This window comes from Salvia splendens, chromosome 21, assembly GCF_004379255.2.
Source record: "Salvia splendens isolate huo1 chromosome 21, SspV2, whole genome shotgun sequence".
Classification (NCBI taxonomy): Eukaryota; Viridiplantae; Streptophyta; class Magnoliopsida; order Lamiales; family Lamiaceae; genus Salvia; species Salvia splendens.
In genome coordinates, this window is record NC_056052.1 from 22,378,116 (window position 1) to 22,402,722 (window position 24,607).

General features: G+C 42.4%; 2 protein-coding genes and 1 non-coding gene across 4 annotated transcripts; 1 reads left to right on the top strand and 2 right to left on the bottom strand.

The window, feature by feature from the left end:
• Positions 1–305: 305 nt before the first annotated feature.
• Positions 306–4,978, bottom strand: LOC121783299 (glutaminyl-peptide cyclotransferase-like). Of its 2 annotated transcripts, none has more exons than XM_042181329.1 (11): positions 4,545–4,978; positions 3,895–3,951; positions 3,180–3,215; positions 2,869–2,933; positions 2,482–2,545; positions 1,493–1,610; positions 1,073–1,170; positions 912–982; positions 785–812; positions 637–691; positions 306–556 (listed from the first exon to the last, which is right to left on the bottom strand). In XM_042181329.1, the coding sequence occupies exons 1-11, from the start codon at positions 4,779–4,781 to the stop codon at positions 435–437; spliced, it is 951 nt and encodes a 316-aa protein (XP_042037263.1). In that variant the 5' UTR covers positions 4,782–4,978; the 3' UTR covers positions 306–434. The 2 variants fall into 2 exon arrangements, with proteins under 2 accessions (XP_042037263.1, XP_042037264.1); XM_042181330.1 differs by having other exon boundaries at positions 3,895–3,973; positions 4,545–4,679.
• A 5,474-nt stretch (positions 4,979–10,452) lies between these two features.
• On the top strand, positions 10,453–10,553 carry LOC121785622. The gene has a single exon (XR_006047007.1). It is a non-coding gene; the product is annotated as a U6 spliceosomal RNA (small nuclear RNA).
• Positions 10,554–14,581: 4,028 nt separating this feature from the next.
• LOC121783459 (UDP-glycosyltransferase 88B1-like) lies at positions 14,582–16,232 on the bottom strand. Its single transcript, XM_042181533.1, has one exon. The coding sequence runs from the start codon at positions 16,123–16,125 to the stop codon at positions 14,686–14,688; it is 1,440 nt and encodes a 479-aa protein (XP_042037467.1). The 5' UTR covers positions 16,126–16,232; the 3' UTR covers positions 14,582–14,685.
• Positions 16,233–24,607: the final 8,375 nt, after the last annotated feature.

Genomic DNA, 24,607 nt, shown 5'->3' on the forward strand with positions numbered 1-24,607 from the left:
TGAAAAGTAATATAGAGACTATTCAAATATTAAAAAAATGAAAATGAGGTTGAAGACTAATCAAGTCTTTTTATACATAAAGACCATGCCCAAATGCAACAATATCAGCTCCATTTTCTTTTATTTGTTTGTCATTATGAAAATCATATCTACTATATTTGTATTATAAAGATATTATAGATTATAATATATGAATATAATAATGAAATACTAATAAATGACCAACCAATGGTGATGTATCACATGCGTATTTATTCACAATTGCACTATTTAGTAGTACTATTAATTTCTTAAACAGAAAATTCTTGATTTAATTTCATGTTTTATTAATATATTAGTAAGTTGCATGGATAGTAAATTTTGTTACCTATCAATACTTATTCTCTTGTTTATCAAAGATAAATTTGACATGAATTTGCAGAGCTGTAGGAAGCCTAAGGTCTTCTTTCAAAATGGGCTGCAGGCGGCATGCAGAGCCTCTTGATGTCGCCATTGAACGGCTTCTTCAACCATTGCAGCTTTATCTCGTACAGCTTGGGCCATAACTTCCCAGTTACTGTCAAAGATAAACACCAGGTTAACATTTTAGGCTATCTTGTTTGTCTGCATAAATATAAAAATGGTTGGAGGACTCACTAAAAATCCGGTTCTGCGCCTGATCCCAGGCGATACCATTCAATACATCAATCCCCTGAAAAACGGATCAATATATTTTTACAAAATGATTATCCTAAAACTAAATATATCGATATTAGTTCAGGGAGAAGGAAGAAAAAGAACCTACCATGTTTCCAGATGCAATTAGCTCTTCCCTGTAATAGATTCGGACAGTTGTGCAACACAGAGTTGATTATCGGGGAAGAAGAGGTATATTTGACTGATGAATATAAAACATGGAGAGAAGGCCAAACCTCAATTTTGGAAGGTATATCCATCCCAAGACAAGACCAGTTTTTCCTGAGATTCTTGCTATGCAGTTAGTCTAGCAGAATGAACTGTGTATTATCAATGCCAAGGTAAGAGGGAAAGATAAGAAAGACTCGATGATAGAATCAGGGGCTTGTTAACATACCTGCCAAACATTCGCCCATATTTCACCAGCAACATACTCTAGTTCGTTCAGGTTATGTACTTCATCGCCTTTATACTTGACAGTATGATTTCTAATAACTGCATCATCCAAACCAACTATGTTACAAATGAAGCTGACACCAACTGAATTTGTGGGGAGAAGACTTGACAGGTAATATAAACAATGTCTTTTGACATATGATAGATCAACACCCCATTACTTCCTCGTCATACTCCCATAGTAAAATTTAAAAGACCCCCATTTGGTTCGAACTAAGGTAGAATAGGATGAGAAACACTTAAAGGATCAGTTCACATATTGAGAATGGAGGGTAGGACTAGGAGGAGTACAGAAAGAGAAAGCTGGCAATGAATGCCTCAAAGGACCAGATATAAAAGTAGCAACTCAGATGATGCAAACCTAACATTGTCTGAGGGTCAATCTGATACAATGTTGATGTTCCATCACTTCCAAATAGAACTTGTCCATCAGCTGCCAACCCCCAACCATCTTTCATTCGATTAATAAACGTGCTAACCTGCAGTGGATGCCAAAATTCAAAGACCAAAACCAGTAATGATTAATGAACAACGCTTATCACAGTATCTATCTAAATCGAGAGCCCACATTCAGATGCAAAGCAAATAAAGCTTGTTAACTTCACCAATTCAGATAGTGGTCACATATTTTCTTTCTCCTGTTTTAAGTGCAATTACCGAACCCAATTGTTTGCTATAAGGATTGAACAGAATATAAAGATTCTATTGCAGTATCACTGATGTCAAGATATAGAAATCTGAAATAGAAATCTACAACAGTATTTTACATTGTTGTCTTGACTCCACCATTAAACCTAAGAAAAAAAAACATAATGCTTTTACATTTAAACTTATCAATGCTGACTAAAGTGGTAAATATCAGAAGGAAAGGTTGAATGGTAGAAAGATGACATTTCCATTGAATTCTGACAACAAGGAACAAATGGAACAGGCTACCCATAACCTTTATTTTCCCTTCCCAATTACTAACAATATTGTTGCAGTTACAGGGTTCGGTGTCTGATTGTTTATCAGACAGGTGGAATAATATCTCTTAACAACCAATCCAGCTTTGGCCTTTGGAGCAGAATTGATTTCTTTAGCTTAAAGTCCATATTCAAGTTTCACATGTAACTAAAAAAGTACCATTTCAAATATATCTATGGGGTACATACAAGAACTTTGTTGTAGATAATATGCAGGAGTTCAGAGAAATGATGAACAAAAAATCAGATACTTGAAGTTGAAGATGCGCTAGAGAACACTTTTTGGTGAATAGTGACAGAATTATACTACTAAAATATAATGATTGCACAAGCATTGTACAGATATGAAATGACTTTAAAAGGAGTTAAAAAGTGGAGCACAAACTTTACTCAAGTTATTTCTGTCATATATGAAACCAGTTTTTGTCATCCAATTGACTTGAAACAACCTACAAAGGTACATGATACAATACCATTAGAATTTACCATAACACTAACTCTCAAATTAAAGCAACATTCAGCTTAAAGTGGTTTTAATCACCATATCTTAAAAGGAACTGGTTACGCATGAGATAGAAAAAGAAAATACTGCAGAAGGTAAGAGCAGTTTTACTTTATTAATAGGAGCAGAACATTCAGAAAGCTTCTCCAGTTTTGACATCGTTTACTTAATTACTTCAAATAAAAGTTATACTAGTACTTTTTAAGATTTTCATCCAGTGAAAAAAATCATAATTTGAAAACATAACCAACACATATTATTCACACAAACCTGTCATCAAGAAGGGTCAAACCCTCCCCAAAGTAAGAGTAGTCCATCTTATGGATAGCCTCAACCTGAAAACAGTAGTTATTGATATATGAGGTAAACAATTCAGATGTTCCTTAATGCTTGGAAATTCCATAAATAAGGTTCTTCTCTTCCAATAAAACATATTTTTAAATAATCAGAAATTGGTAAACATTTACAAATCCTTATGATGTTATAGAAGAAAACATCCAGGAAACAATAACTCAGTTATTCCAAGCAAAACAAAGAAAAGCAAGAAATTATGGATCAGTAGTTGATCATTACTTTCATACCTTCCCTGTCGGAATAGCAACTTTCCGAACTGATGACTGCCATTTAACATAAGAAAATGTGAAGTTAGGACTTAGGAGAAGCTCATCATCTATGAGACATAGCTCAGACAAATAAAAAGTGCATTTAACTTTAAATAAGAATAAGAGAGAAGATATTTCACACGGCCCGTCACACCCTGGGAATTGGTTTCGCCTGAAGCATCGGACCAATGATCATCCATTATAAATTTAAAAAGGGATTGCTAGGGTATGCAAGTTACGATTCCATTGCTATATTTAGGTTACAGAAAAAGTTGTGTAATATATAATCCAGAGGCTCTAATGAAGCAAGCTTGGCTAGTTACTGTATCTATGAGACATAAGATCCAAGGGAAGTCCTTCACTGATCTGACAATACGTCAACCATACTCATCAAATATAGCTATCATTCCTTCAGATATATTATACCGACATGGTCACATGCAGGTTAATAGGTAATTTTCAATTTTTAAAGCCAATATCTCTATCTAGCAAAAAACACCTCAGTGTGGAAGTGCATTTGTTTAACAAATATTATTCGACAACAATACCGGTACTTGTTCTATATACCTATCCATCACAGGTATATCTCAAATTATGCTACTCTGGAAAATACATAGTGACTTGAAAATATATGACTTATATCTTAAATTTATCACAAGTGAAACATGGAAAGACAGAGGACGAGCATACTCACATGTCCATAGAGCCCAGTAGATTCAAAAAGAGCATCATTTCCTGCATACAAGAGCCCCTGAACACCAAAGCTGTTATTGCTGAAAAGAGCAATAATTTTGAACATTTCACTAACGTCTAACAGTAAGGAACACCATGCTACAATGACTCGTATAATTTAAAATTGATCACTCTAAAAACCATAAACGGAAGAGTACATATTTTATTTCACTCGAAAGTTAATACAGTTCCTATTTGAACACAATTTCATGAAAATGGAAACAAAAAATAATGCAAATATTTGTTCTTTTATTGTTACCTATAATCCAAACTAAGAAGGAATTTAAGATAGTAGCAGTGAATCAGTGATTGCAGAATTATTCAAACAAATAAAAAGACAGGGGACTCGATCACAAATGACCAAAACACGCATACACACACAACAGTTACAACCACAGTGATCAGGAAGAATAAAGAGGATCAATAAAAATAGAGCAGGAAATGTACGTACATTCAGTAAGCGGAACCACCTTAGTTAGGTTCACAATTAAGAGATTAATCTTGGCAATGATTAAATAACTGACGGATCCTTGTCAACGAGCATTCCGTTGAATCACAAACTAAATGATCGTGAAAATTCATAAAAAAAAACCTAGATTAAACGGAGCAAACCTGAGTGAAGGCATTTGGATCGTGAGGAAACTCATTCACAACTGTAACGTCGTAAATCCGATCAATACTCGGCTCCACACCGACGACGCTACCCATGTTCGACGAAATGCTAAGAAAAATCAGAGCACACGCAAAAGCAACAGCTGAAATCAGTAAAACGGCCATCTTATATTTGGCAAACGACCGGGAGGGACTGGGACGCTTTTCCGATTTCTTCCTCAGAGATTTAATTGCCATGGCAAGAGAGAAGTCATCGGCGGCGGCGGTGCTCCGGCGTCGGGATCAGTACGTCAACAGGTTTGAATCGAGAAAGATGGGAGTTTGGCTTCCGCTTTTGCCCCTCTTAACTTTAATGTAAGTATAATTAACATTTCTTTTTTTATAGTACATTGATAATCATAATCAGAACTGGCCTCATTTTACCTCGCTTCTTTTTGCATAATTTGTACAGATGTGTGAATGTGTGATTGTGAAAAAAGAGATTTTCTATTTCATGTGTATATTAATTTTCGACTTGCTAACTAGATAAAATGGGCTTGATTCTCGTAGCCAATAGCCCAATACATTATCATGAATCTGTTGAAAAGGGTAGGGCCTGACTTTTTCAAGTTTTAAATATTGGAGAGCTAAATAGTACTTATTTTGAAAGGTAAAAAGGCAGAAATTCCATTTGTTTGATTCATCAATTTTAAGGTAATTTAAGCGTATTTCATGAACAATTTCATCATGCATTTATGATTCGTACTTCTCTTTAAATTAGAATTATGGATACATTGAGGCCCACAAGGCAACCCCAAAACCAAACATAACTCTACCCCTAAAGTAAAGGTCTCTAATAATATTTTAATTCGTTCAACATATTTTGTTGACTGTTTTATTTATTTTTTTCTATTTTATACCTCAATTTAGATGATACTCCATAAAAAAACATTGTTCAAAATTGATAAAATAAAAGTAAAATTTCAATTGAAACATTATGTTTTTCTTTTTTAAAACTAAAATATATACGTATTTAACATAATAAAAATTATACATAAAAATTTAAATTAAACGATTAAGTTTATGTATTCTCCCTAGATTGTAAAATGAATAAATGAATTTATTACTTTAAGCATAAATATAAATATTATTCCAGTGTATAAACAAACGTTGATTTGTAGCATAAAAAGATTATTAATTAAGAAAGAGAAATGAGATGGTAAGAGTAAGAGAGAAAAATAAGAGGAGAGAAAGAAAAAAATAAATACTAAAAATGATCAAATTTCATTTTTATTATCTTTTAATAAATGGATCTCATACTTCACTAACTAATTTCAATTAAATATGTTACTCCTATAACACTAGAGTTTATATTTTAGTACTTATTTTTTCTACTTACCTTTTTCATAGTATTTATTAAAAGTCCAAATTAAAATGGAATATATATTCATGTATAGAGAAAATATAACATTAGGAAGTTAGATAATGTGAAACTTGAACCTAACATTCCCAATAGTATTCCTTTGTTGCAACTTGTTCATATGACATATCGTTGTCTTTCCCCATCTTTGGACTATGCTCATTTTTCATTCAGTTTGCAATTTGTAAGTTCAAAAACTCATTCCCCACTTTCCTATTATGCTCATTTTTCATCCTTCAGCTTGCAATTTGTAAGTTCAAAAACTCATTGGCTAAATGTAGAGTGAACAAGAAAAAATCAATAATTGGCTAAATGTAGAGTTAACAAAAAAGAATAAAAAAAATACTGGAGGGAGACCGGCTCGAACTCCTAATGACGAACGGATGAAGTTGTTGGTCGTCACTTGCCAACATTGTTAATTTGCTAACCCAAAAAAAATCTTTTTCCCCAAAACAAAACCACACAATATTTAGATTTTTAAGCACTTCAACCTTTTCTATTTGTTCAAATTAACAAACACACAATAAATTAACCTTTTCAACATATACCGATTTTTATGCACCAAGGATTCGGTATACCGCTGTATAGCGTTACTGTACCGAAAATTATGGCATGCAGAAAAATTAGTATTTTCGGTATTTTTTTATAAGGTAAGTGCGATATTTCGGTATTTTTCGTCACCCCTATGTGAAAGCAGCATTGAACTGAAAATTATGAGATAACAAAACTAGATTTATTTAATTTTTGTCTATATCCGAAAAAAGGAGTTTGTTTGGGGTTATCAGAAACTATAAGTAAAATAAAATTATCAAATTATCAAAAAAAAAACAAGAAGACGGAAGATTAACATATTGGAAATCGAAATGCAGATAAAAGTCGAAACATATCCTAAAGTTAGCTTCTTTAGTCGCTAAGCTGCTTCCGCTTCAGGCATCGCTCCAGAGCCGGATCCTCCAGCTCTAGGGCCCGATCCGTCAGCTCCTCAGCTGCTGGTAGATAACTTTCGAACCTAGGTCCGTGTTCCACCAGAAGCTCGTGGATATGGTGTTTTGTCATACCATAACTTTCGGCACGGTATATGGTATAATACTCACGTTACAGTATACCGTACTGAACCATCCCAATCGACATAGAACCTAGGGATGGGTTGGGAAATAGGTTGGGAGATGGGTTGGGGTTGGGATCCATATCCTGAAAAAGATGTTTCGCAAAATAAATAATCCATATGTAAATACGCAATTCCACTTCAAAATTCATTCACATATTAACGGCAAATGGCACAATCCAACAATCATTGTGAAGAAAGAGCCAAAATAAAAAATCACGTGAAAATGCCAAATACAGATCCACAAACTTAAACAAAAAATTGCAATGTACAAATTTTTCTGCCCTATAAAAGCATAAAGGAAACTAGTACAAATTTTTCTCTCAGTGTCTATGGCCTATGAGCTTAGAGGGACTCTTCGATGTCTATCTATTTATATCTATTCAGAATCACAGATCTAAATATCTTAGGGCATCCAAAGTGGTGCGGATGTCCCGGCGGACATCCCCGTGGATATCTCAAAAACAACTCCTGCCACATCATAAGGACTTCCCACTGCACTGTCACGTCATAAGGACTTTCCACTGCACAGTGGAGGACATCCTCAAGGACATCATGACGGACTTTCCACATTAATAAAAATTCACAAATTCACCAAATTAAATGATTTACGGAATTAAACAATTTACGGAATTAAAATTTATGGAACGATTACGGAGTAAAAATTTCATTAAATAAAAAAAAGAAAGGTACATTTAAAAAAAAACTAAAAAACGTACATTTCAACAAATAAAAATTTCATCCACGACGACCTCTTCGCTGCCATACTTCTTCAATTATATCTTTCTGGAGTCGAATATGAGCTTGTTTTTGGCGCATGTCGGCAAATGCACGGACTCGCTCAACCTCGTCATGGGGTATACCCATACGTACATTGCCGGTGGCAACGCCGTGGCTTGGACCCGCAGCATCAGCATCATCATTGGCCCAATCCGTCAGTGCTGGACCTTCATCTTCGACAATCATGTTATGCATGATAATACATGCGTACATGATATCGGCGATGCTCTCAGCATACCACAGTCGTGATGGACCCTTCACTGCCGCCCATCGACTCTAGAGCACACCAAATGTCCGCTCCACATCCCTGCACGATGCCTCCTGACGACCCGCAAAATATACCTTCTTTTCTTCTGTTGGGCATCTGATCGTCTTCACAAAGACGGGCCACATAGGGTATATCCCATCAGCCAAATAATAGCACATGTTGTGCTGGTTACCGTTGGCGACGAAATTGACGGCCGGACCGATGCCCATGCACTGGTCGTTGAAAAGGGGCGACGACTGGAGGACGTTGATGTCGTTGTTCGACCCGGCTACTCCAAAATAGGCATGCCAAATCCATAGCCGATAGTCAGCTACCGCTTCAAGGATCATCGTGGGATTCTTGCCCTTGAAACCCGTAGTGTACACCCCTTTCCAGGCAGCGGGACAGTTATTCCACTCCCAATGCATACAATCTATGCTGCCTAGCATCCCCGGAAACCCGTACTGAGTCCCGTGCATATCCAGCAGAGCCTGACAATCTTCGGGGATAGGCTTCCGAAGATACCTATCCCCGAATATCTCCCTAACGCCCTGACATTAATACTTAAGGCAATCGCGGGCAGTCGTCTCGCCGATGTGGAGGTACTCATTGAACATGTCGGTCGTGCCTCCATATGCCAGCTGCCTTATTGCGGTAGTGCACTTCTGAATAGGCGTGTGGCCGGGTTTACCAGCCGCATCCTCCCGCACCCTGAAATACCCGTATCGACGCTCTAGAGCGCCCACAATACGCAGAAAGAGCGGACGATGCATCCTAAAACGTCTCCGGAACACGTTCTCCCCAAATCGTGGCTCCAGAGCGAAGTAATCCTCGTACAACCGACGGTGTGCAGCGAGGTGGTCCCGGGGTACTATAGATCAACGATGGGTGGATCGAGGTACCGGCGGCGCCAAGGCCACATGTATCTTCCTCTCCGCTGCCTCCCGCACACGTGCATGAATTCGCCTCATAATGTCATCATACCCCCCACCACTACCACCCGCACCGCTACCGCCCGCACCAAAACCACTACCACTACCACTACCAGCCATTCTGGATATATAAAAGAAACGTAGAGAGAGAGATACTCGTTAATACAAGTGGTGCGAATGAAATGAAATTCAACGAGCCGTATTTATAGAATTTTCCAAAAAAAATATAAAATAATCGGGACGTCCGTGGGGTCAACGCAATGGCGGACGTCCTCAAGGACTTCGCGACGGACGTCCCGGGAACACCGCGAAACTCCGATGTCCGCAGCGGATGTCTGTATCCGCGTCACCTTTGCACAATGGCGGACGTCCGCCGAGGCGGGCGCCATTGTGGATGCTCTTAGACCACCATATCTAAAAAAACTACTAACATTTTCAAAAATTACTGTGAAATACAAATATGCACTCAAACCGAACGAAAAAAAAAAGATTTAAATACTACAAACATGGAATCTCAATGAATACTGATGATAAACGGTATAATCACATGGATGAAAACTTACCAAAGCTGAACTCTGCTAGTAGAGTTGTCAAGTAGGTCGGACATCTCAATGAATACTGATGATAAACGGTATAAACACATGGATGAAAACTTACTTCAAAGCTGAGCTCTGAGTGTAGAGTTGTCAAGTGGGTCGGACTGGTCCGACTCAATCCGAACGGGAATTTTTTTTTTAACTCAGCAAACATGGAATCTCAATGAAATACTGATGATAAACGGTATAATCACATAAAACACATGGATGAAAACTTACTTCTTAGCTGAACTCTGCAAGTAGAGTTGTCAAGTGGGTTGGCCCAGTCCGACCCAATCCACCAAGGCCAGCCTATATTGAAGCCCGGCCCGGCCCGGCCCACCCTAAGCTCACTTGCCATGTGGGCACGGGCTGGGCTTTGTTTAATTTTTTTATTCATGTATTTTAAAGATATGCTAAGTGCATTATATGCAAAAATAAAACATATAACTTGTAGTATTTATATCTCATTAACTAAATCTAAATTTAAATTTAAGTAATATTTTTAAGTTCATTTCTTGACTTTGTATCGGTAGTTTTTTCATGTTCTTTATTCTATTTAAAAGTAAGTGTATAACTAAAGGAATAACTAATATTATTAGTTTGTTAATAGACCGATGATATATGAGTTGATGTTGTATTTTTAATACTATAAGTATATAAATTAACTAACAAATTTAAAGAATTCTATAATTATTCATCAAATATTACAGTTTGAATACATGATATTCTTAAGTTAAACTTCAGAACCTTCTTTTTTACATCTTGGATTAAAAAAAAATATAAGAAAAAAGTTAGACGTAGTCAAGATTGAATGTTGCATTCATCATTTGATTGGTAACTTATGTTGATATTAAACTATTACTGTTTGACTTTATTCGGAGACATCCAAAAAATTGGAATAATATAGACAAAATTAACATGTCTCGTGTACAAGATGACATGCATAACTAGAAAAATATACTATTATTAGTGATTAATCACCTAATTACATTTAAAAAAACTAATTACAGAAGGTTGGGCTCCGATGGGTCCGGGCTGGGCTTCAGATGGTCATGGGCCCGAGGCGGGCCTGGTTTACAAAATGGCCCAATTAGAGCCCATCTCAACTAATGAGCCCAACTCAGGTCGGGCCTGGGACGAGCTGAGCCGGGCCTGCCCGGGACAGTTGACAACTCTATCCGCAAGCAAGGAAGCTCAGTGTTTTGCGTCATTTCGCATATGAAGAATGAAGGCAGGCGGTTTATATATTCTAAGCTTAGAGATTGTAGCTGTTCTCTCTTTCTCTAAAAATATCTAGACCTAGGGGCATTTTCATCTTTTGAGCTTACTAATTGGTGTTTAAATTCAATGGATAATGCGTTACTAAATAGTTAAATTATTTAACTAAACAATAAACATACAACTTAATGAAATTATGAACACTTAACAGATTTTCAGAAATGCTGAGATACTTTTTGGACTTTTATTTGTTAGTACAATAAAATAGAGTATACTAATAATTTATAAACTGAGTCTTATGAATAAAAATTATAAAAAATGATATTAGTATATCAAGTCAGGTTAAACAAAAGATTTTGGTTATTTTTCGCAAGATTATAGGATAATATATGGTATAGTACTGATTATTTTTCATGATTATTAATTATTGGTTTTTTGATCTGGTCTGTGAAGCCTTTTAATCTCTCTGGTTTTAGACTCCCCACTTGAGCTATTATTTAGTTCTTGATATTTTTAAAATTGAGCTACTGCCTCTTTACAGATTGCTGTGACATAGATTGTTGCCTCATCACAGATTATTGCTGAAACAAAAAATTTATTTCTGAGGTTGCATAAAACACTGTCCAATTATTGAGTTGAAAAAGACAAAACTAAACAAGAAAGATAGTAGTATAAGAACACAAAGAAGAGGTCCATAAGAGCATCCACAATAGCGCCTAGCGCACCGCCTAGCCGAGCGCCGGCGCTAGGCGATCTATTGCAACCGCCTAGCGGATTTCGCGATAAAATACCGCCTAGCGCTCGGCGGTTCCGCGGCGCTAGGCGGTGCGCTAGGCGATCCGCTAGGCGCTATTGCAGCGTCCGGATCGCCTAGCGCACCGCCTAGCGCGAATTTTTTTTTATTTTTTTTTATTCCGAAACACTATATATACGCGACTTGCCTGTCATTTTCATTCGCACCACTTGTATTAACGAGTACTCTCTCTATCTAAATTTCTGTACAAGATCAACAACGGTAAATGGATCTCAACAACGAGCCTACTTCAGGGAGTAGCGGATCTTAAACTCCCCCAATCCCCGTGGGAGGTGGATGGAGTCAGATGCACCCGAGTCAGATGCACCCATACTACAACATGAACCCGTGGCAGCAGATGATGCCCGGGATACCAGCGGGGGGGAGTCCGCCGGGGGCGTTTTCGGCGATGTCGGGGTGGGCACCTAGTGTCCAGATGCCGGGGTGGGCACCCGGAATGCAGATGATGCCCGGGGGGGTACCGGCGACGCAGGGGACGCCGGGGGACGTCTATCGCCCCAGTGTTGATTTTTCGACTGGTTCGTCGCACACATCGACGCCAACGGAGGCTGCGCCTCCGGCCCAGTTTGACACTTTCTCCTTCGATGACTTGGGGATAGATCTTTCCGGTATTCCGGATGCTCCCGTTCAAACGGGGGGCGCAGGGCGGGGTCGGGGCGCCCCAAAGAAGAAAGGCAAGGGGAAAAGGGTCGGCGAGTCCTCGCAGCCGGGTGAGGACGACAACGCGGTACGGAGGAGGTGGACGGACGCGGAGAACGTCGCGCTGTCCAAGGCGTGGGTGAGTGTTTGCGACGATCCTCTCGTTTCGAACAACCAGAGGATCGTCAACTTGTGGGGCAAGATAGCAGCAGCCTACCAGAGGTTTTGCCCGGAGGGGAGGCCACGCAATGGGGAGGATTGCCGGAAGGCGTGGGACCGAATCAGGGTTGCGGTCTCCCGATTTTCGGGCTTGTACACCAACGCCCTCCGCATGATGAGCAGTGGGCAAACTGAGGACGACTGCAGGAGGATAGCGGAGAAAGCCTTCCCCCTGAAGGGGGTGTACAAAGACTTCACCTACTGGAACTGCTATCTTGTGCTGAACGACTCCGAGAAGTTCCGAGTAGGTGTCGACTCTGGCTGGCCGAAGAAGCAACGGCTGAACTATTCCGGTGATTTCAGCGGCAGTAGCAGTGGTTCCCACGACCTCCCTGAGACGGCCCAGGAGGTCCCGACCCCTCATTCGTTTGCTCACCGTACTCGCCCGGTTGGGCACAGGCGGGCTCAACGGGAGGCGATGGGGGTCGCCGGGGGTTCACAGGAGGTCCAGTCGGCATCCCCCTTGGCCAATCCACAGCAGATCTCAAATTCTTCACGCGTCAATAAACGCGCGCTCAGATGGCCAAGACGATGGCTGAATGGCGGGCGGCGGTGGACCCCGTGGAGAAGAGTTTGCTTCAAACATTGCTCCTGAGCATGCAGGAGGATTTGGAGGCGGCACGGAGGGAAGCTGCCGGGAGTAGAGGCGGCGGCGACGGAGGCGGAGGCGATGGTGGCGACAGCGACGGAGGAGACGACGACGGCGACGAGGAGTGAATTATTGTACTTTTTAAAAAATTATTGTACTTTTTTTTATTTATTGTAATATTTTTAAATTATTGTACTTTTTAAAATTTTAATAGTATTATTAATGTTTCCCGTATATGTCTCGTAAATTAAATTCTGTATATTGTGTGATTGTTAATTATTTCATTTTATATAATTGTTATTAGTGATGTGGCTATTGATGTCGCTGGGTTATTTATGATGTGGATAGGCTATGACTGGGCTATTTATGATGTGGCATGAGGATTTTTAGTGCTGATGATGTGGCAGTGGCTAGGTTATGGTTGGGCTATTGCTGTGCTATTCCTATTGTGGATGGCCTAAGTCCACCCCGACATCGCCGGAAACGCCCCCGGCGGACTACCCCCGCTGGTATCCCGGGCATCATCTGCTGCCACGGGTACATGTTATAGTATGGGTGCATCTGACTCTATCCACCTCCCACGGGGATCGGGGGGAGTTTGAGATCCGCTACTCCCTGAAGTAGGCTCGTTGTTGAGATCCATTTACCGTTATTGATCTTGTACAGAAATTTAGATAGAGAGAGTACTCGTTAATACAAGTGGTGCGAATGAAAATGACGGGCAAGTCGCGTATATATAGTGTTTCGAAAAAAAAAATTTAAAAATTCGAGCTAGGCGGTGTGCTAGGCGATCCGGACGCTGCAATAGCGCCTAGCGGATCGCCTAGCGCACCGCCTAGCGCTAGGCGTTTTTTTTTCGCGAAATCCGCTAGGCGGTTTTTTTTTCGCGAAATCCGCTAGGCGGCTGCAATAGATCGCCTAGCGCACCGCCTAGCGCCGGCGCTCGGCTAGGCGGTGCGCTAGGCGCTATTGTGGATGCTCTTAGAGATTGTAGCTGTTCTCTCTTACTCTAAAAATATCTAGACCTAGGGGCATTTTCATCTTTTGAGCTTACTAATTGGTGTTTAAATTCAATGGATAATGCGTTACTAAATAGTTAAATTATTTAACTAAACAATAAACATACAACTTAATGAAATTATGAACACTTAACCGATTTTCAGAAATGCTGAGATACTTTTTGGACTTTTATTTGTTAGTACAATAAAATAGAGTATACTAATAATTTATAAACTGAGTCTTATGAATAAAAATTATAAAAAAATGATATTAGTATATCAAGTCAGGTTAAACAAAAGATTTGGTTATTTTTCGCAAGATTATAGGATAATATATGGTATAGTACTGATTATTTTTCATGATTATTAATTATTGGTTTTTTGATCTGGTCTGTGAAGCCTTTTAATCTCTCTGGTTTTAGACTCCCCACTTGAGCTATTATTTAGTTCTTGATATTTTTAAAATTGAGCTACTGCCTCTTTACAGATTGCTGTGACATAGATTGTTGCCTCATCACAGATTATTGCTGAAACAAAAAATTTATTTCTGAGGTTGCATAAAACACTGTCCAATTATTGAGTTGAAAAAGACAAAACTAAACAAGAAAGATAGTAGTATCAAACTAAGAACACAAAGCAGAGGTCCATAAGTCCACCATCTTCCTGAGCGCCGCAACCGAAGATCCCCCTTTGGCCATGGCTTCCCTCGCCTCCACCCTCTTCTTCTCCACCTCCCTCCTCACCTCCTCCGCCCCCTCCATCAGCTCCACCACCCGCCTCTCCACCTCCTCCGCAGACACGAACCCCTCCTCCTCATCCTCCACCACCCTCACCGCCACCTTCATGTCCTCCACCAACACCACCCTATTGTAATGCTGCTCCGCGTATATCGGCCACGCCGCCATCGGCACGCCCGCGCACACCGCCTCCAGTATCGAGTTCCACCCGCAGTGCGTCACGAATCCCCCAACCGCCGCGTTCCCCAGCACCGCCACCTGCGGCGCCCACGACTTCACCACCATCCCCCTCTCCCACGTCCGCACCACGAACCCCTCCGGCAGCAGCTCCTCCATGTCCGGCTCCGGCGGCTTCAGAAACCGCCTGCTCTTATCCTCCGTCGGCGGCGACCTCACCACCCATAAAAACCTCTTCCCGCTCCTCTCCTGCCCTACCGCCAGCTCCCTCAACTGAGCCGCTGATAACAAACCTAAACTGCCAAAACATATATAAACTACACTCTTACTAGGCTGCTTGTCCAGCCATTTCAAACACTCGACCTCATTGTACTCTCCGCGCTGGTTCTCAGTGTTCAAGAGTGGTCCCACGCAGAAAACTGGCGGCGTGTTTCCGCCAGGGTTGCATTTCCCTTCCCGGATCGCTTGAAGAGGCTTAGGTTCTAAGCTTTCAAATGTATTGACGATCAAACCAGCCGAGTTTGGTATCTCATTAGAGAAATTAAGGAAGTTTTGATACTCCGACCATGTCCGGTCGAGCATGGGCCTCATCATGTCTGAAGACGGGATGGGAGGGAGGCCGGGGATATGCAGAAGCCGGTTCATGTCTTTGAAGCTTTCAGTTGTGGAGTTATGGATGACGGGGAGGTATGTAAAGAATGCAAGGACGCAGGCGCCGGAGGTGAGGAAGAAATAGGTGGGGATATGGAATTCGGCGGCGATGGGGAGGGAGCTGGTGCAGAAGAAGTCGACGATGAAGGCGGAGGCGGGGAGGGAGGCGAGGGCGGAGCGGACGTGGGGGTTGCTGAGGTGGAGGAGCTCGAAGATGACGGCCTCCATGGAGGGGAAGGAGAGGAGGTCGAGGGAGATGGTGGGGAGGTGGTGGAAGGAGATGGAGGGGACGGTGGCGGAGATATGGCGGACGTAGTCCATGGTGGAGCCGGTGTTGAAGGAGGGAGGGGAGATGAGGACGGTGATGGATAAGGAGGGGTGGTGGTGGAGGATGAATTTGCCTAGCTCCACCATGGCTACAAGGTGGCCCATTCCTGGAGATGGGTAGAGGACTATTGTTGGACTTGTCATCTCAATTTCTTGATGTTTCCTTCTCATCTAACTTCATTTCTCCTTATAAAAAAGGAGACAGAAAAGTGTGGAATAAATAGTTCAATCAAGAAACTATAGGAGGTACAATAATTGACGGAGAAAATCATTCCTAATTGATATAATTAATAGAAGTAGTACGTAATTATTGTCGAACCTGTATTGATACATGAATATATTACCCCATAAATACCCTTAGTCTTCTGCGGATTATCATCTAAGACTGTATCAGAAGGTTAGTTAAAATGGCAATTTTGAACCTGTAAACACAAAAGATCATAATCGGGTGGATAAACCTCATGTGGATAGCCATCGATCAACAGGATCGAATCAGAGAAGTGCGTTTGAATAGGTTATATAATGCAGAAATACCGAAAAGGAAAAATGAGACACAAATTGGGGGATGGATTCTCTCCTGTGGAGGGAGCACAACAGATGATGCTGTGCACCAAAACGACATCGCCCATCCCCTTAATTCCCTAAGGTCATCCACTACGCTGTCTCTATACCATCCCTTAAACCGTCCCTTAATTACTATTTGACCACTATTTGAAGGCCCCAGTGTCCTTTTTTCCTCCATCCCTTAACTAAGGGACGGAACCTGCAACGCGCCGTCCCTTAACCGTCCCTTATTCCGTCCCTTAATTACTATTCATTCAATTTCATTTTTTATTTTTTTTCCCAACCCAATTCAATTAAAACAAACATACTTTATTAAAAAACACACTTTATTAAAAAACACACAACATAAAAAGACACACAACATAAAAAACGCACAACATAATTTAAAATACAAATTTAAAGAAAATTAAAAAAACTACTCCGCCGGCTAATCATCCTCCGGAGGCGGTCGAGGTTGAGGGGGAGTCGGAAGGCCAAGTTGTGCTGCCATATGCACAATTCCGTTCCACCAGGCCGTGAATTGGGCGTACGAGAAGCGGGAAGTGTCAGCCATTGTGGAGGTCATGTACGCCACCATAAGTGTGTCCGAGCCTCCCCTCGAGCCCGATCCCGAGGCCGACTGGCTTGATTCGCCTCGGCCCTTCCTTGCTCTAGCCGCTTTCGCCGCCTTCGTCCCTTGCGGCCGACGGCGCCCACTCGCGGATCCTCCAGCATCGCCGACCGTACCCGCAAACTCCTGGGATTCAGCCTCAGGTTGGCTGATGCCCTCAGCGGTGTCACCACCAGACGAGTATTGGCCACTCGCCGTATGCTTCGTGCGCTTCGAGGTAGAGCCCGAGCTGGAGCGGAAACCGCCGGCCCACCGTTCCTCGTACTTGACGGCCTGCCAAACATAAACAAATCTGAATTGATGACGTTCGTCCTGGAGTAGGCGCGCAAAGCGGATGTCAAAATGTCGGTTGCCGTGGCGCCGCTTTGGTAGCGCGCCTCTTCGGCCGAGTAGATGCCGCAGAATTTTTTGACCTGTCGGTCGACTCGGTCAAAGTGAGAGCGGAGCATTTTAAATTTGCGCTTGCGGGAGCCTTTCGGCTTTATCTGGTGGTAGACCTCGCACACCTTTGCCCAGAAACACTTCCGGGATTGTTGATTCCCGACGATGGGATCGTACGATACGGTGATCCAGGCGTTGTACACTGCCAGCGTTTCGAGGTTGTTGTACGGATGTCGGCCTAGATCCTCTTCTTCCTCTTCCTCCTCGTCCTCGTCCTCACCCGCCTGGGGTTATACACCGCCTCGGCCACCTCCACCGCCTCGGCCTACTCCCGACGTGGGATCAAAGGGAAAATCCTCCTGGATCTGGGATAATCCCTGCGAATACCGCGGGGCGGAGGGACGGACATATGCATCAAGGTCAAAATTGGGTGGTTGGTACCCCCCCGGCGTCGCCGAACCCTGGGTCCCCGGCGTTGAGGAACCGGAACCGCCCAATGTGTTGATCATGGTCTCCCAATCGCCGAACGCGTTGACATCCCACCCGTCGGAGCCGGAACCGGCGTAGTTGCCGTCGCCGTCGCCGGACATCTTGAGTTGTTATATGAAAATTTGAGAGAAAATTTAGATGATAGGAAGAATAGATGTGTAGTTGTGTGTGAAATGAGAATGAGTTTATGAGTATTTATAGAGTAAAAAAATTAATTAAAAATAAAAAAAAAATTTAAAAAAAAAACAAAAAAACGGTATTATTACCGTTAGAAAAAAAATTTCTTTTATTTTTCTTTTATTTTTTTTAAAATTCGAATTTTTTTATAAAAAAATATTTATTGCGTCAGCACGTGACGACGCCCACTCGCGGGCCGGCGAGTGGGCGTCACGCACGACGTCGGGTCGCGCCACGTCGCCTAGGCGAGTGGCAAGACAGCCCGTCTCTTGGCTCGACGGGACGCGACGCAGGATGAGATGCGGGACGGGGCGGGACGGGACGGCGAGCTGCAACGCGTCGCGCCGGGGTCCCATCTCTCTAGGACGGGACGCGAGACGCCGGCGAGACCCGTAGTGGATAGTCTAACTCCTTTTTCCTTTACTCTCTTACCCTCTTTTCCGTTTCATTTCGTCCATCCCCTTAATTCCCTAACTCCTTTTTCCTTTACTCTCTTACCCTCATTTCCGTTTCATTTATTTTTTCATTGGTTATACATGATTGCCAAACCATTTTAATACTATTATATTTGTACTATATATTTGGAAAAGGATTCATTAAAAGTTTCAAATTTTTTTACTGGATTAAATTGTCATCGTGTGTTTAAACTATTTTATTTTTAGGCCATCCGCAATGGGGCGGACGATCCGCGCCTGACGCTTAGTCCGCGGACGATAAGGCATCGTCCGCGTCATCGTCCGCCCACTGTGGGCGACGCGGACGATGGCGCGGACGATGCAACGCATTTCAGTTTTTTTTATTTTTAAAATTCGAAAATTTTGTTATATATATACTCCAGCTTCACTTTTCATTTGTAACTTTTCGATTAACTTTTAAACTCTCAAATTACTCTATAAAATGGATTCCGGTGGATACTCAAGTCCTAGTAGCCCGATGTTTGGAGATGGCGCACGGTGGCTGGATACACAACCTGGCGAATATCGGTCGTTCGACGTCAACACGTAGTACGATCCGGACTTTAGTACGGTCTCTCCGACATGGAGCCGTCTCCAACTCGCCCTGCCGCCGCTTCCCGTCACGCCCCCGCCCCCGCCAGAAAGAAGCGGACCAAGCACCGGGCACACAAGTTGCCACCTCCGACAACTTGTGAAGAGTACGCCCCCGGCGGTACGAACTACCAGCCTGATGAAACACTCGTCTTGGCGAGGTGTTGGGTGGATATATCGGAGGACGATATTCGCGAACAACCAGAAGCAGCTCCCGTACTGGGAGTGCATCGCCGAGCGCTACAATGAGGCGAAGCCGCCGAGCGCGTACAAGCGCCAACGAGAGCAGCTCCGCAAGCACTGGGATTAGGTGAAGAAGTAAGTCAACCTGTTCGCGGCGGAGTACGAGAAGTGCTCGAGGGATCAGGGAAGCGGCGAGAGCTTGAGCGATGTGCGCGATAGAGCGCTGTTGTCGTACCAGTCCATGTACGGCGACTTCAAGCATTTCAACATCTGGGTGCTCTTGAGGGACAAGCAGAAGTTCCAAGGCGAGATTCTACACACCGGTGCGGCGAAGAGGACGAAGACCACCGACACTGGTGGTTACACGACCAGCGAAAGCAGAACTCGTCCGGTGGACCTCAACCAGACGTGCACGAAGGAAGAGAGTTCTGGCACATCGATGTCCTCCCGGCGGCGTCCCATAGGCGTCAAGGCTGCGAAGAACAAGGGGAAGGCGAAGGCGACATCCTCCTCGACCCCGACACTGACCCCGACCCCGGCGACGATCCAGGCGACACTTGCCTACGCGGATTTGGCAACGACCTCGATGGAGCAGTCGTTGTTGGATACGCACGCCTCCAGAGGTTGAGCGATGAGTTGAGCCGGAAGTTGGGGCTTTTGTAGGATAGTTATTTTTTTATTTCTAATTCGTGTAACTTTTTTTTAATTAATGAATTTTTTGCCATTCTTTTAGTTAATCGTTGTGTTTTTTAATAAGTTTGCATTTATATATTTGAAAACATTTAAATTAAATAACAAAACAATAGTAAAATGGTTAGGGCGCGCATTAGGGCGTCCCACTGCATGTGGAAGGGCGGGAGGATAAAATGCTGACGTGGCGGTGCATAGGGCGGGCTTTAGGACGCTGCTTAGGGCACCCCATTGTGGATGACCTTAGTATTCTTCACATTTAAAAAGGTTAATTAAAAGTTTAAAATTTTCATGATGCTTTTCTTTACTTCTAGAACAAAAACATAAAGAAATATTTTTAATGACATGCATTTAAAGGGATTATTTATAATTTTTATTATCCCCACGGAATTTTCATAATATTTTATACAAGCACTCCCTCCGTCCATGAATAAATGTCTCATATATAATAAAATGTGAGTGAAATGAGTTAATAGAATATACCACTTACCAAAAAATGTAAAAGTGAAATGATATATTTATTGGCGGATGGACGAAAATGAAAAAATAGAACATTTAATGACGGACGGAGAGAGTGGTATTTTAGAAGTACATAAAGGCAAAATAATAAGATGGACTTTAGTAAAGCTTTCTACACAATGAGTATAAAAAATACTATATCCGTCCCATAAGAATATGCACTCTTTTATTTTTAATTCGTCCTATAAGAATATGCACTTTCTAATTTTGAAAACTTTTTTTCTCTCTAATGAGATGAAACTCATTCTCCAATAATAATATTTTATTTATTTTTCTCTCTACATCTCTCTTACTTTATCAATTTTGCATTAAAATTCGTGTCGAAGCCAAAGTGCATATTATTTGGGGACGGAGGGAGGGAGTATAGAATATTATCAAAATGAAAATTCTTATATTTGCGCATGGAAGCTTTTATAAATTATAAAGCTTATTTAAATAAAAAAATTTGTCATGTATCCTCCTACATTATATCTAATTAAATTCAAAAAAATTATGTGGAAGTGTTACACAAGACATAGATAAATAAAATAAAAAATAAGTTTTCGGTGCTAAGAACCGACATGTTTACCTAAGGAAATTAAAAGGAATTTGACGCAAGAATAACCTTTTTATTTAAATAATAACTAAAGTTGGAATAAATTATACGGAAGTGCATCACTAAAGGGAATAGAAAATTAAGTCAAAGGAAAAAAGGAAACGGAAATGAAGGGAGTAAAGGAAAAAGGAGTTAGGGAATTAAGGGGATGGACGACGTCGTTTTTAGTGCACAGCACCCTCTGCTGTACCTCCTCCACAGCAGAGGACCATCCCCCACAAATTGGGGTGGGGATCCTCTGCTGTGCTGAAAAGCACAGCAGCCCTGCTGCCCCTCACAACAAATAAAATAAATAAATAAATAAAAATAAATTTAATTAAATAAATATATATTATTTTGATGAATAGTGAGGAGCAGCAGGGGCTGCTGTGCTTTTCAGCACAGCAGAGGATCCCCACCGCACAAATTGTCGGACAAGTGAGTAGGAGAGAAAAGTTATTTGACAATAATATGACGAGCAAGACTGAATATATACTAATAATTTAATGACTAAAATAATGAAATAATGTTGAATGTTAGTGAAGGGTTAAGGGCACCCGCAACGCGTGCCGCCGGCATTCCGCGTGCCGTTCAGACGGAACGGTTTCGCCGCGGAACGCGTTGCGGCGCACCATTCCGCTCCCATTCCGTTCCCATTCCGTGCCGGGTGCCGACGGCACGGAATGCGGCACGGCTTGTGCCGCCACGCGCTGGGGCGACTTGGCGCTCCCCGCTTCGTGCGTGCTTCCCACTCGCCGGCCCGCGAGTGGGACACGTCAGCGATGACGCAATAATTAATATTTTTTTAAAAAAATTGATTTTTTTTTAAAAAAAATTTAACGGTAATATTACCATTTTTAAAACTTTTTTTAATTTTTATTTTTATTTTCTTATTCTATAAATACACCTAATTTATTACATTTCACACACAACTACACATCTACTCTTCCTAAACCAACATCAATTCCTCTCCAATTTTCTATTTCAATCTCATTCACAAAATGTCCGGCAACGGGAATTACGGCGGTGGCGGCTCCGGTGGGTGGGATCTCAACGCGTTCGGCGATTGGGAGACCATGTACAACACACTTGGTGGTTCCGGGTCGTCGACGCCGGGCACCCAGGGGTCGGCGACGCCGGGTGGGTACCAACCACCCACTTTCGATGTGGATGCCTCCGCTCGACCACCTGGCTCACGGCTTTCTCAGGGTTTGTCCCAGATTCGGGAGGATATCCCCGTTGAACCCACCCAGGGAGGAAGCCGATGCGGTGGAAGCTCTAGGGCTGCGTCTGAGGCACCCGAGGAGGAGGAGGAGGAACTGGAGGATCTGGGCCGGCATCCGTACAACAACGAAGAAACTAAGGCGGTGTACACCGCCTGGCTCACCGTCTCGTACGATCCCATCGTCGGGAACCAACAAGCCGCCAAGTGCTTCTGGGAAAAGGTCCGTGATGTCTACCACCAGACTAAGCCGAAAAGGGCCCGGAAGCGCAAATATACAATGCTTCGTGCTCACTTTGGCCGAGTAGACGCACAGGTCAAAAAATTTTGCGGCATCTACTCGGCCGAAGCGGCGAACTACCAAAGCGGAGCTTCGGCCGCCGACATTTTGAGGGCGGCTTTGCGCGTCTTCTACCAGGACACCGGTCTACAGTTCAAATATGTTGATATTTGGCAGCTCGTCAAGGACGAGGAAAGGTGGGCCGGCGGTGTCCGCTCGAGCTCTGGCTCAACCTCAAAGCGCACGAAGCACACAGCGAGCGGCAACTACTCGTCTGGTGACACCGGTGAGGCCAGCGAGGGTGAACCGCAGGTGTTTGGGGGTACGGGGGATCCAGCCGTGGGCGCCGTCGGCCGCAAGGGACGAAGGCGGCTTGAGCGAGGAAGGACCGAGGCGAATCAAGCCAGTCGGCCTCGGGATCGGGCTCGCGGGGAGGCTCAGACACACTTATGGTGGCGTACATAACCGCCACAATGGCGGACACTTCCCGCTTCTCGTACGCCCAATTCACGGCCCGGTGGAACGGAATTGTGCATATGGGAGGACTACTTGGTCTTCCTCCTCCCCTTAAACCTCGACCGCCTCTGGAGGATGATTCGCCGGCAGAGTAGTTTTTTTATTTTCCCACGTTTAATTGTGTGTTTTTTATTTTGTGTTTTTTATTTTTTTAGGATTTTAATTGTGTGCTTTTTTTATTTTTTTAAGTTTAAGTTGAATTTGTTTTTAATGTTGTGTATTTTTTAATAAAGTGTGTTTGTTTTTTATTAAAGTGTGTTTATTTAAATTGAATTGAGTTGGAAATAAAAAAAATGAAATTGAATGAATAGTAATTTAAGGAACGGTTAAGGAACGGTTAAGGAACGGAGGGTTGCAAGTTCCGTTCCTTAGTTAAGGAATGGAGTAAAAAAGTACAGTGGAGCCCTCAAATAGTGGTTTAAAGAACGGTATAGGAACAACGTCGTGGATGGCACGAGAGAACATATTTATGATCGTGTAATGTGGTCAAGTTTTGCTATCATACTATTCCAATAATGGAGTGCCCAACACAAATTATTGTGGAAGTTTGAAATGACCACAATTTCCACGTTTCTAGCCGTCTCGCTATAGGACTTGTCAGAAATTTCAAAATAAATTTCTGTTACTCAAGTGTGAAAGTTGAAAACAACAAAAGTAATGAGTATTTTAGGACAGGTTTCTATTCGCCCATAAAAACACGATTTTTCTTTGAACAGTAAATTCTTATGGAGAGGTGATTAGTAGGCTAAAACAAGTATAATCGTGAGGTAAGAGTTGTCAGTGATGAATCCGCGAATTTCTGATGTTAGTAAATGCTAGTAGAGAATAAAGACTACGACACAGAGATTTACGTGGTTCGATTTACTGAGGTAAATCTACGTCCACGGGAAGAAAAGAGGGCAGAGTTGTATTGCTTGATCTGTTTTCTACAGCTTACAATACAGACTTGCTATTTGATCTTTTTATCTCTAGAGAGCTTAACAGAACTCAACCCTTTTCTATCTGATCTAAGTTCTATTTATACATTGAACCAAGATCGTGGCATGCAGCACCATTTACTAGGCAGTGGATGTCGTGGAGATCGTGGCGATCTTGCATGGGTCCACTATCCTGCATGAGTTAATGACTGCTTGACACCACTAAATAGATCGTGGGTGTAGTGGAGGTGGAAATCCTGCATGAGTCCACTATCTCCTAGTTCGGTCGAATACTGAGACCGAACTGCTGAATTATTGCCGAGCAGCTTTTGCCGATCTGAGAGTAGAGCTTGATGCCGACCTGAGAGCAGAGTTTGATTGGTTGGCTTTTACCGAGCTGTAGGCTGGGGCCGAACTCTTTGGTTGTGCCGAACTCATACTCTTCCTTGGGCTTTGGGCTGATGGGCCGTCATTGCTGTTGGGCT